Here is a 13,140-nt window from a genome sequence, read left to right on the forward strand (position 1 = left end):
CCGGCAAACACGCGGAGGCAGCCATGGTGGCTCCTCCCACAGATAGTGAGGCTGTGAAGCCGGAAATGGTGCAGAAGACGTGGAGCATGCTGCCGAAAAGCTGCGCCGCCAACGTCCTGGCGCGCCACAGGCAAGTGTCAGCTCGGCCTGCGAACCTCCTCCTGGCCCGGAAACCAGGCAACCATGTGTGACCGCATGCCCGGCCGCATGCATTTAAATGCTTTCATCTGCCTCCGCAGGCCGTGCATGCCGTCTCTGGACGACTTCCGCGCCTCACCGCACAGCCCGGTTGTGGTCACGCCCGACGCAAGCGTGGCGGCGCCTGTGCCCCTGTACGACGGCTCGGCCGAGCCCTCGCAGCAGATCCCGATCAACGGGCCTTCTTTCGAGGTTGACAGCAGCATGTTCAAGGTGCGGGGTTGCGCGGAAGTGGCCGCTGAGGCGATATTGCAAGCCGGTCAGACAGCAGATAAACATGGTCCTGGGAGCGAGTGGGAGCGAGTGGGAGTGCAACAAAAGCAATGCGCTGCGTTGCGGGCCAGCCCCAGGCGCGCAGACTTTGTACTCAGATGCAAACATTCTTCTGCTGGCACTGACCGCAGCAGCGCTGCTTGCTATTTGCTGATTGGGTCCTGCGGCGAGCGGTGTGCCCTGGTCAGCGCTCCCGCAACTGCTGAGGCCGCCGTGCTCGTGGAGTGTGCATCGCACCTGCAAACCAGCACGTCTTAAGCATTCCTGGCGCTTGTCGCACGTTTCCTGGTCCCTGCAGGGCCGACTGATGATCCACATGCGCAACCTGCCGACCACTGACCCGGCGGTTTTCGAGGGCAAGAAGCGCCACGTGCATGTGGCGGTGCAGGGCAAGTTCAAGAGGCGCGTCAGGTGCGTGCACAAGAGATGGACATGTTTGCATGTGGGGGAAAAGCAGGTCGATTATCTTTCTCGTAATAAACGGGTGCTTGCGGCGTGCAATCAGGGGTGGTTCAGGTGCCTGTGAGTGTTCGGTGGGGCAGCGGGCGCCAAGTTGGTAGGTCTGGCCCTGCCGGCAGGTGCATGCTTGGTGAGATTCTGGCTGGCCTTGTACCAGCAGCATGCACACGATGGGATGTATGTTGGGGTTTAACGGCCTCAACAACACTAATTGTCCATTGTGTCCTGCAGGGCCAGCAGCCTGTGCACTGGGCAGGAGTTCAACCTGCCCATCCAGGGCGGGGCGGGGGCCGAGTGGCTGATGGAGCAGCTGCTGCGAGCATGCGCCAAGGTGGGCTGGGGTCAGTCGGGGCAGCCCATGGTTCAACTTTTATCATGTATTTTGAGACAACAAATCTGCTGGAGAGCGGCGGATTGGTCTAATTGGCGGCAGCTGCAAACGCTCGGAACTGCCAGCTTGATTCCAAAGTCACGTATTGCCAGAGCGTATGCATGTGTGCTTCCATACACCAACACATATCACAGGCTCTTCACACACACTTGACGCTCGCCAGGTCTTCTCCAAGACCACTATTGTGGACGCCCACTGCGAGCAGCCCTACTTCCTGAACCCCGTGCTGGCGGCCTGCCAGCTGGTCAACGTGGCAAAGGAGGGGGAGCAGCCGGACATATGGGATGCGCCGGAGGACTGCAGGTGGGTGTGCAGGTTATGAATCACACAGGTGGTCTTTTTGCCTTCTCAATGGTGTTTTTATCTGGCTGACTGTGTTTCCCCGTACGTGCAGCTGAAGCTCTTTGACGGAGTGATGCCATCACAGGATGTCGAAATCAGCCCAGCCCCCAGTTCTTGCCCAGGATTTGCCTGCTTCTCTGGTGACAACCGTCCCCTCTCCCCCACAGGCTGCTGTCCTCAAAGCTGGCGGACAAGGAGGGCGGCCCACTGACGGCTGACCGCCGCCGCAAGTGGTGCGACGAGCCGGCCAACGTGGAGGGGCTGTCGTTTGACACAGACAACGTGTACACCTTCCACGTCTGGCAGCACGTGCGTGGCGAGCCTGTGTCTGTGTGGACAATCAGCATGGGTGGAGTGGCTTGGCAGGTGCACTTGCGCAGTGTCGCCATAGAGGAGCGTTTGATGACGCCTGTGGAAGCAGAGTGTACATTAGGAACTGTTGCCACCCAGCTGGGCCCCCGCTGCTCGCCCCAGCTGAAAGATGAGCCTCGCCTTGTGCACCACCTAATGTCCCTGCAACTGCCGCAGCTGCTGGACTTTGGGACCTACAAGGCCTGCGCGGGCGGCTTTGTGTCGTTTGACCTGACATGGGTGCTGTCCTCGCAGCCCATAGGTGCGCCACTGCGGCACCTGCAGGGACGGCTGCTGGCCCAAAGGCCCGCCAGCCTGCTTGTGGGCTTGCAGGTGGCCAATGGCCCATGCGGACGGCTTTCAGCAATAACACGTTGCCTGCATGCGTGGACTGCCGCTGCCACTTGGCTGGTCCTGCAATCGTCCAGGCGCTGGCAACCATTAAATACTCTTGTCGCATCCACGAAATGATGTGATACTGTAAACCCCAGGCATCATGGTGAAAGACCGTGACAGCGGTGACTACGCCTACAGCCTGCTGGTGAGTTGTCTGACACCCCTCCGCGCCTCGTGCTGCAACTGTAGTGTGCACCTTCAAACATGCGTTGTTGATGTTGTGACAGCCCGTCGCTCTCCACACCTGCAGCACTGCAGGCCAGGACGGGCTGGGTGTAAGCAGGATTGTGCAGCACCGACCGGGAATTGCCTGTTGCCAGCAGGAGTCCTTGCTTGGCCCTGCCACGTGCGCATGCAGCTGTTCCCCTGAAAGTATGGTTGGTGCCTGCGCCATCCCTGCGTGACAGGTGTGGCACGAGCGGCTGCTGTACCCGGAGGAGCACGTTCAGTCGCAGCGGGCGCGCACTGCCGCAGCCGCTGCTGCAGCGGCGACGGCGGCTGCGGAAAGCCAGCGGGCGGATGGCGGTGGCGAAGTTGGGGCGCCCAAGGCAAGGGGCAGTCGCCTCAGGTTCTGGTCGTGATCCAGATCGAGTTGAATCAACGGGACACCAGTGATAACGCGCCACAGCTCGGCGGCCGCGCAGAAGGATACGCGGCTGGCCCCAAAGCAGGGAAAGAGCGGCAACTCTATGGGGCCGTTTTTGAAGGGCTCTCCAGTTGCTAAAGGGCGGTAGCGAGGGCCACCACGTTGGATTTGCACGCTAATTAATTTGCTGCAGCACACCTCGCAAACAACCTCCACGATTGATTCAATACTGCAGGGACGGCAGCTAAGCCACGGACAGACCCTGGCCCCAGCCAGTGCTGCAGCTGAAGAGCGGCGCTCTGGCTTGATGCAGTAGCCAGGGGGCTGCACGCTTGGGGCGATCGTGCTTTTATTGACACTACGCCCCACTCGCGGTACCGTGACTCATCACTGGGCGTGACTAGCCCCAGTCTGCTTGCTGCCAGGTGCCAGGAACTCGCACGTGCTCAGAAGCGTGCAAGCGTGCCATGCGTTGACTTTGCGAGGCCGTGCGGAAGCTTGCATCTGCTCTTGCAGAGCCCTGCTGGGTCTGGTACATCTGTCCCTCATCATCACCTTCTCAACAGTTGCAACGTGCTGACTGCAAACAACTAGGAGCAGCTCTCTATTTGTCCAATTTTCGATGTTGTTCATTCGCTAAAGGACAGACAAACTCCTAGCAACACGAAGCCAGGGCGAATTTTGGTGCTTGCGTGCCGATGCCACCATATGTTGACCTTCCACCGCAAAACCACCCCGCCCATGCCGCCCCTTCGGCGCGCTGGATGTAATATATATGCGAGATTTGTACCTGCACAGCGCGTATTGCGCTGTTCGAGGCGTCCCCATCAAAACACACGTATGGTCAACAAGCAATTGTTTACACTGCAAGCCGGGCAACTGCAGGCAGGGACAACCCCGAAGCATTGCAGCAAATGATCTGGCAAAGAGCTGTCAACCTTGAGGGCATGCCATTGACTACTAGGACCTGCACAGCACAATTCACGCACACGACGAAGCTGCATCGCAGACAACTAGATCTTGAGATCTTGGAACCACGTTGCCCTGTAACCCAGTCATGCTGCATGATTACCGTAATCGCATCGACGCCAAGTCAGATAACAGTAAATCAAGCCAATTACTTGTATTCTGTAGAGCACGGCTGGTTCAGGTGTCCGAGCCATCAGCTTCGCACGCCTGCTTGATCGGCAGGAGAGCAAGTGCGTGCAGTTCCCTCCACGACTCCTTGCAGAGACGCCTAGAATCGAAGTGAGGCAATTGTTGATTCAATTCGACTCTATCTTGATTGCGTAGCTCGTTGCTCTGTACGCCCTTGGCCCGCGGCTCGTAGCGGGCCAGCGCACACGCAGCAACCATGACAGTCGCAGAGGTCGTGCCTGTGAAGGGCGGCACATCGCTGTCGGACAGTGATGCGAAAAACGGCAAGCTCCAGGGCTCGGTGTCGGGGAAGGACAGGCTTCACGGCCTCAACCTCCAGGGAATCCACCCGCTGCTCGTCCCTGCGATTCCTTCGCCCGAGGATTTCAAGGAGTCGTGCCACTATCCGGTGTTAGTCACGCTGAATCCGTTTGGGGGCAAGCAGGTGGGCAGCAGGGGCGGGTGCGCAGAGCACGCTCGGCGCTGCGACGCACCTTTGCAGTCCGAGTCGTCGGCATGACACCCAGCTGTGCATGGCAATGATATGGGATAGAAGCACCAGCAAGTCAAGTGTTGTTCATCTTGCATCACAGCTGCCCGGGGGCAACTGACACTGGTTGCATGCCGGTGCTGTGGATAGAGGCCTTTTCCAGTCGCCGCTGTCGGTGTGCCTGAAGCCGTATCTGCGATGCTGCTGTGCATATGCATGCCCATGCAACCCAGTACAAGTAGCAGCACAGAGTAGAACAAATAGTCCATAACTACAACTGTGGCGCATTCAGCACCACCACGCCACAAGGCAACACCGCCGACACCCTGCGCCCGCAGACTATCGATGGCGTGGTGTCGCCGGCCGTCAACCTGGAGTCGGTCAACCGCCGCCTCATGGAGTTTGACAGCGAGGTGGGCGGGCTGTTGATCAAATTGAGTGTGACAATCCCACACTGCGCCGGGCGATGCGATGCCAACGTTGCAGCTGCTGCTTGCAATAAAGGCAGTCCGGGCATCCTACATGGTGGACAAGGGACTGCTTAGGCCGCTCCACTCCATCAGCCTTATCAAAAAAATGCAGCAGGTTGTCGCACAGGGTGGTGCGCAGGCGCCTGCATCAGGCCATGCCGCCCGCACAAAGCTGCCCAGTTGCGAGTCCAGCCGGAGGGCTACGCGCATGCTGCTCGGAATATTGCAAGGATTTAACCTAGAAGGGCGACGTAACGAGAGAAATGTAGCTTTCCACTGACCTCAGGTGCCAAACCTCACATGCAAATTTGCAACTCCGTAACATTCCCAGCTAGCATACGGCAAGGTGGAGATCCACGTGCGCGGCGTCAAGAGCACGCAACCCGGCTTCTTCACCGGCAAGAAGCGGTTCGTCCAGGTCTGCGTGCAGGTGCGGGTGCTGGCGCGGCTACTGCTGGTGCGGGTATTGGCTGCCCACTGCGGAGGCAGGGGCTGGCCATCACGCAAGCTTGGATAAGAAGCCGGCTGTCAGGATGCGTTGCAGGGCGGCCTTAGGTGGCATATGGCCACGGGTGTGCGCTCTGCGCACTGAAATATCTGGGTTTGGGGCTTTGAGGAGCTGGGCGTTGCCAGTAACGGTGGGATGCTAGTTTGTGACCAGGCTCCGGCTGCAAGTCCAGCACATCAGCCACCGCCATCGTCCTCACTTTCTGTGTTGCTGCGTGCCACAAACACTCAGCCGACTTCTCATCTGATGTCGCTGCAACCAGCCCCGCCCACCGACTTGCACCGACTGACCCACCTCACCACAACCTGACCTGATCAAAACCAGGCGCGATTCAAGGACCTGTTTAAGGCGTCAGACATGTGCATAGGCCAGGAGGCCTTCAACGTGGCCAAGCTGCCCACCTGGATGTGCAGCGCGATGATGACGGCTGCAGGCAAGGCCTTCAGCAACACGACGCTGGTCAAGGTGGACGGCACCCCCAGGTGAGCAGTAGCTGCGCCACGTGAGTGAGACGCGTGGTGGATGGAACACCTCGTGAGTGGCAGGTGGGGTGGATGGAATGGGATTGAAGCAGCCTCACCATGCCGCAGCGCCATAGGGTGTTAACCGAATTCTCACAACTCCCTCCTTCATATCTTCGAAGGTACTTCATGAACCCAGTGATGGCCGCCTGCCAGCTGGTCAACGTGTCGAGGGAGGGGGAGCAGCCGGGGATGTACGACGCGCAGGAGGACTGCACCCTCATGCTGCCAAAGGCCGTGGTGGGTGCCTCTACTCATCTACCCCAAACCTCTGCCGCCCACTTGATTAATGAAACTCCTGCTTGCGTGTGTGGCTTTGCAATCAGGGAGAGGCGTGTGTGTGGCTTTGCAATCAGGGAGAAGTGTGGATACCTTACCTGGGTCTGAGAATATAGGCAATTATATTGAAGTGCTGTCACGACACATGCTGCACACAAGGAGAGTGAAACAATTTGCCCACGTTAATCCTTGACCTATCATTTACTCACCTGCACAGGACGCGCGCGGCAAACCGCTGGGGGCCGACAGGCGGCGCAAGTGGTGCGACGTGCCGGCAAACATGGAGGGGGCCGTGTTTGACCCGTCCTACGTGTACACCTTCCACTTTTGGCAGCACTATGCTGACTTTGGGGACTACCGCCTGAGCCTGGTAGGTGTAGGTTTGGGGGAGTTCTAGGGCAATATGATTAGTTGGGTTTGGCAGTGAGTGAAACGGCACAAAGGGGAATGCCTTTGAGAAGGCGGGAGGGGCTCCGATTCATGCTTCTCGGGGCCCACCTCCCATCTCCCATGCCCTGACCCCCTCACTTTCAAGGGGGACCCGTCCTATCCCACCCCAACCATCCCCTTCCCACACCTCCCATCCCATCCCATCCCATCCCATCCCGTTCACCCCACCCCCTCCCGTCCGACCCCGTTCCCCAGGGGTGGCTCAACGTGGACCTGAGCGTGTTCATGAACCGCTTCCCCCTGCAGCTCACCGTCAAGGACGTAGGCAGCGGCCAATACGCCATCAGCGTGCTGGTGAGGAAGCGGTCTTGGTTATGGGCTGCATGTATGAGCATGTGCAGTGCATGGATTGAAGCGTGCATGTGCATGTTTGGAAACAGTACTCGCAGCAGACGCATGTGCACTGGTGTTGCCAGGGTGCACAACAATCACGCATTGGATAGTCCAGCACGTTTTGCAGCTTGAAAGCTGCAAGTAAGCCACTCTTATGCCAACGGTGTATGCTCAGGGCCTAATGCAACCATGTTGACAATATTGTATCCCCAACCACCCATCCAATTGTAATGCATGAGTTTTCACCCACCGACATTATGCTCGCAAACTGCCTACACTAGGTGTGGCACGAGCGGCTGCTGTACGCAGATGCAGCCGAGAAGCTGGAGGAAGCAACCGCGTCGGCTGAGAAGCAGCTGCAGAGCAGCCTGGGCGGGCGGCTGATGGGTGGTATGAGCCGCATGCTCGGAGGCGGCGCGAGGGAGTAAGTGTGCAGCCGGAATTGGTGGGCCCTTGGTGGCACGTCAGCTCTTGGTGGCAAAATTGACGTGCGTGCAAAGTACCAAAAGGCCCTGCGTGTTTGTACATCGGCAAGCTTTGCTACAACGTACCTATTGCCAACTTCAAACTCTTGAAGTGCAGTCCAGCAAATCCCTTGAATGGCAAGGTGGCGTCTGGCTGGCCGCTGAAGCTGTTGCGGGTGTGCACAGGCTGTGCAGGCGGGCCCTCATGTTTTCATGCTAATGAGAAACAGCGATCCCTTGAACTAATGCGGGGGCTGCCAAGGCCTCCCCCACCCTGGACGAGCTTGCTGCAAAGCAAGGGCGCCAGGGCAAACGCCCCAACGGCGCGCCACTGCGCTTCGGCGACAATTCTAACCTTATCCCGGCAATTCATGCCACTTCAAACGCGCAAAGGCCATCCGGTCTTTTCCTCCCAACAATATGCCCATGTGCGCACAGTTGTGCTCGCGTCGCACTTCGATCCTCCTGATCCGTGCTCCTCCGGAACCCCCCTGTGACTTTGTTTTTTTGGCGCTGTGGTGCGGTGTGGGTAGGACGCACTCGCCAACCACGAGAGTTGCCGGTAACAACACAACCCCTGGAAGGCTGCAGCTGCTGCTCAACCCCTTGTTTCTGACTGACGCCACACCCTGTGTGGTGTGCTTGCAGCATGCGACTGCGGGTGAGGTTGGGTCAGCGCGCAAGTGAATCAAATCATGTTCACCCCAGCGAACAATCTGGCCCTGTGGCCTCCAGTAACAGTGACATGTGCAGCGCTCTCTGTGTATCACCTCATTGTTGACATGGTTTTATTTAGTAGCAGCAACAGTATCCTGCCCAACCGACCAGTCCCGCAAGTGAAGTGCCTACCCGTGAGGTGTGGCTAATTACGCGTGATTGAACCCTATTTGGGGACAAATTACTGCAGCAGGTTGGTGTGATACAAGGGGAATGGTGCCAAGCAATGCAGCGCCTCAATCGCGAGCTGATTGCACTGGGACTGGCATGGGCAACACTCTGTTGTTGGGGCTGACAGCTTGACCAGCGGTTCTGCGCAGTATGGACTTACATGCTCAATAACTTCCAGAGTTTGTGCGCTGTATAATCTGAATTTCTTAGCAAACAACCAAATACGCTCGACGCGTGGTGGGTAGGTTGGCTCATTGGCAGGCACCACCGCAGCTGCTCTTTGAGCGGCCCCGGCATCGGTGGCAGCACGCCCAGCAAAAGGTCGCGGACTCGTGTCACGGGCGTGAGGCTTTCAAGCATAACGCCAAGGTCTTGATCAATTGCTCGAGCTCAACCGGAAGCTTGGTCTATAGATCAGCCTAACTAGAACTTGTTGGGCTGCTCTGCGTCCCATAACAGCAGCCATGGCGGACGTCAAATCGGCAGGACTTCTGCTGTTCTGCACGGCCGGGATCTATGGCGCCTACCTGACCCAGGGCCTGGTCTCCGAGCACCTGCAGATGAAGCGATATGGGGCCAGCCAGGAGCGCTTTGGCAATTTAGAAGCTCTCAATGGCGCACAAAGCCTCATGTGCTTTCTATGGGCCTATGTTCTTGTCGCGCTGCAGCGACGCACGGGCCGTGGCGTCAAGGCAGCGGAGGGCGATGCAGCGCTGCCGTCTTGGTGGGAGTACTGGCGGCCAGCGCTAACCAATGCGATTGGGCCTGCGTTTGGCATGGTAGCTCTCAAGAATATCAGCTATCCGGTGGGTTGTGCCACACAGATGGCGGCGCAATCCACACTGCCAGCGGGGCCAGGGGGGGACACCATGTCCGCCCCTCGAGCAGCCGCACATGCGCCGTCTCTGAAATGAGTTATTCTTCAGGAGCTCACTTTCACCTTGGGAAGATTTGCAATCAGCCTGCGGCAGCGGCAGCTTTCAAAAACGTAGCCGCTGTCAGCAGCCGCCTCAACCACCGCCTCAACCGCTCAGGCGCCCGTGTCGCCCAGGACCTCTGCCCAACCCCTGATCACCCTAGCACATTGCGCACATCCGTGTTTGAGAGTGCACAGTCGCCAGTTCCACCCCCTAACACACTGTCACTAAATCTTGAACATCCCATCCTCCCAAAACAGCATGTCACTCGCCTCCTGCCGCGCCGCCCACTCTGACCCCTCAGGCCCAGGTGCTGGCCAAGTCCACCAAGATGGTCCCCGTCATGGTCGTCGGCACGCTGCTGCACCGCAAGCGCTACAGCGGCTTCGAGTACCTCTGCATGAGCCTCATCGGCGTCGGGGTCGGCCTGTTCGCGCGGCGCAGCAGCAGCAAGGTGCAAGCGCGCTCGCTTGCGCTCCCGCATGTGGCCTCAGGCGGCGACGCAAGGGGTGGTGGCGGCGAGCAGCGGCGGCGTTGCGAAGGCTGTGCCAGCCACCAGGGCTGCCTATCGAAGGATAGCTGGCCACAAGCAGTAGGCGGCTTTCGTTGCGCATGTCGGCGTGGAGCACCCCACCACCCATGGCACTTGCCAATGGCATGCACTGGCGTTCCTCACTTTCCAAGCCACGCCCCTCTTCTCCCCTCCAACGCCCAAGCTCCCCGCCTGCACCACGCACCATGCTTCCGCACTCTGTACACACATGCCCGCCGTGTCGCACCCAATGCCCCAGGTGACCACAAAGCTCGCCGCGCCGAACGCCCCCCTGGGCTACACCCTGTGTTTCCTGAACCTCTTCCTGGACGGCTACACCAACGCAGCCCAGGTGAGCCCCGCGGCAGGGATGCAAGCGCTGCATCATACACGCTGCATCACTTGTGGCGTGATCGCCACTGGCGCTGTCGGGACGCCAAGCGAAGCCTCCGCCCTGCGCCCGCGCTGGCCGCCGCAACAGCGACACGCCGATCGCGAACCCGACTCTGGCTTGACCGATGCAACATATAACCCCCGCGCAGGACGAGATAAACCACCGCCACCCGGGCAACTCGCCGATACACATGATGTGCTGGATGAACTTCTGGTGCGCCCTCTACTACGGCGCCTACCTCGCAGGTGAAGGGCGTCGCCCTGCGCCGACACGCGCCTGTGATCATGTGCAGCTCGGTGCAAAATTTGTGCTGCCCTGCGGCCGTGCCGAGTGCCACGCCCCATTGTGTGCAGCAGCCCCCGAGTTGCAGTTGGGGACAAAGTCAGCCACTGCCCCTGCAGTCTCCAACCCATGAGCCTGGATGGCTGCAGAAGCGGGTTGCCACACAAGAGTATCAAATATGTAATGCTACCCCCTTCTTTTTCATTCTTTCCCAATACAATGTTGCTATGCCGCCTCCCCGAGCGTCCCACCCGGCACCGCCCGCACCCCTGCCCACACTCCCCAATCCTCACTGCCGCAGTGTCGGGCGTCGGCGCCGGCCTCGCCGCGTTCTGCGCGCGCCACCCCGACGCGACGCGCGACATCCTGCTCTTCTGCGTCTGCGGCGCGGTGGGGCAGCTCTTCATATTCTTTACCATCAAGCGGTTCGGTTCGCTGGTCAACACCCTCATCTGCACCACCCGCAAGTTTTTCAACATCCTCTTCAGCGTGCTGCTGGTCGGCAACCCCCTGCTGCCCGCGCAGTGGGTGGCGGTCGCGCTCGTGTTCGGGGGCCTCATCGCCAGCAGCCTGTCCAAGGCGCACGGCGGCAAGGGCGGGGGTGGCAAGGGCGGCAAGGGGCACTAGCCGCTGGGGCAGGCGCCCCCGGCATGGCGTGACACAAAGTCTTTGATGACCCAACCCAACATTGAATTCGTCCATGACCAAGGTAGCGCCGTTTTGACTCATGCAATTCTGTTAACTGCTGCTCGTGTACCCTGCAAGACCTGCGTTGCGCCGGCTGTTTCTGCATGTTGTGTGTTTGGCTTGGTTTTGTTGGTGAGTGGGCATTGTAATTTCATTGGTCTAAACACTGAGTAATAACGGTCTCCTGGTTGCTGGGCCAGCCCTACAGTCATGACGTCTTCACACGTGTGAGCATCCAAGACAATGGCTGCGCGCGGTGGTGCCATTTGGCCAATAGGGCTGCCGCTGTCAAGAGCACCAGTGTGGCCCTGACACCCTGAATTTCCTGGATGCAATGTACTCCCAGATCGATATGCTGTGTGCATGATTACACGTAGGCTGGTATTGAATGTCTTGTATGCAATGACTTACCGTTGTGTGCGTGTTGCCTACATGCAACACACATAAATTGCTTTAAAAGGTTGATGGGATGCATCTGGTGGCCCAAGTGAGGTCGCATGCCAAACAAGAGGGTCAGCGGGTGCAGGCAGGAATTACACAAAGCTGCTGAGCCTGGTCAAACGCCTTTGTGGTGGAGCAATTTGCTAGTATAATAAAGAAATCAGTCAAAGACTAAGCAACATCAAATCACAAGGTGCACAAGCTGGGAGATGTACCATGGAACAGCATGCTTCTATTGTCTGGCCGCCAGGGAAGTGGGCCCTTTGCCTTGGCCGAGCTCTCTCGACAGCGCTGCCTCCACCTTGCGCTGCAGGTAGGCCTCCCGAGCGCGGCTGCCCCGCAACGCATCCCATTCCCAATGAGGCACAGACACCACCAAGTAGCCGCGCGCTGCCAGCGCCCTGTTGCGCGCCAGCGTCTCGCCCGTTTCCTGCCAGCCTGGCAGCAGAAAGTGGACCGGACCGTCCGCCTCAATGGCCAGACGTCGCCCGCTTGGGATGTGCGTTGCGGCGACGTCGACGCTGAACGCCCCGTCCTCCGTGCGCGCCTCTTGACTGCAGGCGTCCACGCATGGCAGCCGCTGCGCGATTGCAAATACGCTCCGCTCAAACCTGGTCCGGCGCTGCTGGGCTGTTTGTTGCAAACTCTGCTCCCACTCACCCGCACACCGCTGCAACCGTCCCTTTGACAATGCGTCTGCTAGCCCAGCACCGCCTAGGTGGCAGTCCAGCAGCCATAGGTGCACCTGCCACAGCTGTGCGCAGCCAACGCTGGTGAAACCTCCGTCCCACAGCGCGCTCGCTGCCAGCTGCTCACACAATGTTATCACCTGCTGCGACAGTGGCCGCTGGTCCGCTATTGCCACAGCCCAGCAAAGGTTGCAGATGTGCTGCGGATTTGCCGGAATTCCTTGGCGTTGCTCCGGTGCAGCAGCAAGGAGCGCTGCGAACAGCGGCGGATGGAAGAGGCCGAGCCTGGCTGCAGCTAGCGCCGTGTTGCTGATCTCCTGTGGATTCATGGCTGCCACCTGCTGCAGCGCCGCTTTCATCAGCAGCGTCACCAGCTGTCGCGGGCGCATGCCCAGATCTGACAGCGCCCACAAGCTGTTGCTGATTTCCTGCGCATTCATGCCCTCCACAAGCTGCAGGATGACGGCGGCGTCTGCCAGCTGCAGCAGCGTCAACTGTGCGCCCCTCAGCTGTGATGCTGTGCGCCACACCGCTGCAAAGTCCGCCTTGCTCGTGGCCATTGCCCACAGTGTGTTTGCCACAGCCTGGGGTGATGCTTCAGCTGCCTTGGCCTCCAGCACTGCCAGCATGGAATGCCAGCTGTCAGCTGAAAGCGTCAGCCG

General features: G+C 59.3%; 4 protein-coding genes across 4 annotated transcripts in view; 3 read left to right on the forward strand and 1 right to left on the reverse strand.

Annotated features, from left to right (window-relative positions):
- Nucleotides 1-246: 246 nt before the first annotated feature.
- Nucleotides 247-2,780, forward strand: MNEG_2608 (hypothetical protein; the record flags this gene model as incomplete). Its single annotated transcript, XM_014048911.1, has 8 exons — nt 247-411; nt 770-882; nt 1,162-1,261; nt 1,485-1,624; nt 1,831-1,972; nt 2,192-2,276; nt 2,506-2,555; nt 2,769-2,780. 8 exons carry the CDS (start codon nt 247-249, stop codon nt 2,778-2,780), a joined length of 807 nt encoding a protein of 268 aa, XP_013904365.1.
- Nucleotides 2,781-4,350: 1,570 nt separating this feature from the next.
- MNEG_2609 (hypothetical protein) lies at nt 4,351-7,612 on the forward strand (the record flags this gene model as incomplete). Its single annotated transcript, XM_014048912.1, has 8 exons — nt 4,351-4,578; nt 4,962-5,036; nt 5,425-5,550; nt 5,926-6,083; nt 6,245-6,362; nt 6,619-6,771; nt 7,047-7,145; nt 7,466-7,612. The coding sequence occupies 8 exons, from the start codon at nt 4,351-4,353 to the stop codon at nt 7,610-7,612; spliced, it is 1,104 nt and encodes a 367-aa protein (XP_013904366.1).
- A 1,388-nt stretch (nt 7,613-9,000) lies between these two features.
- MNEG_2610 (hypothetical protein) lies at nt 9,001-11,288 on the forward strand (the record flags this gene model as incomplete). Its single annotated transcript, XM_014048913.1, has 5 exons — nt 9,001-9,342; nt 9,758-9,907; nt 10,245-10,337; nt 10,528-10,624; nt 10,963-11,288. The coding sequence occupies 5 exons, from the start codon at nt 9,001-9,003 to the stop codon at nt 11,286-11,288; spliced, it is 1,008 nt and encodes a 335-aa protein (XP_013904367.1).
- Nucleotides 11,289-13,120: 1,832 nt separating this feature from the next.
- MNEG_2611 (hypothetical protein) overlaps nt 13,121-13,140 on the reverse strand; it is a gene marked incomplete at both ends in the record, with an annotated part of 2,679 nt that continues 2,659 nt past the window's right edge. Inside the window, one exon of the mRNA XM_014048914.1 lies at nt 13,121-13,124. Within this exon, the coding sequence (XP_013904368.1) occupies nt 13,121-13,124 (4 nt within the window). The remainder of the gene's footprint in view (nt 13,125-13,140) is intronic.

Source organism: Monoraphidium neglectum (assembly GCF_000611645.1).
Source record: "Monoraphidium neglectum strain SAG 48.87 unplaced genomic scaffold scaffold00300, whole genome shotgun sequence".
Lineage (NCBI taxonomy): Eukaryota > Viridiplantae > Chlorophyta > Chlorophyceae > Sphaeropleales > Selenastraceae > Monoraphidium > Monoraphidium neglectum.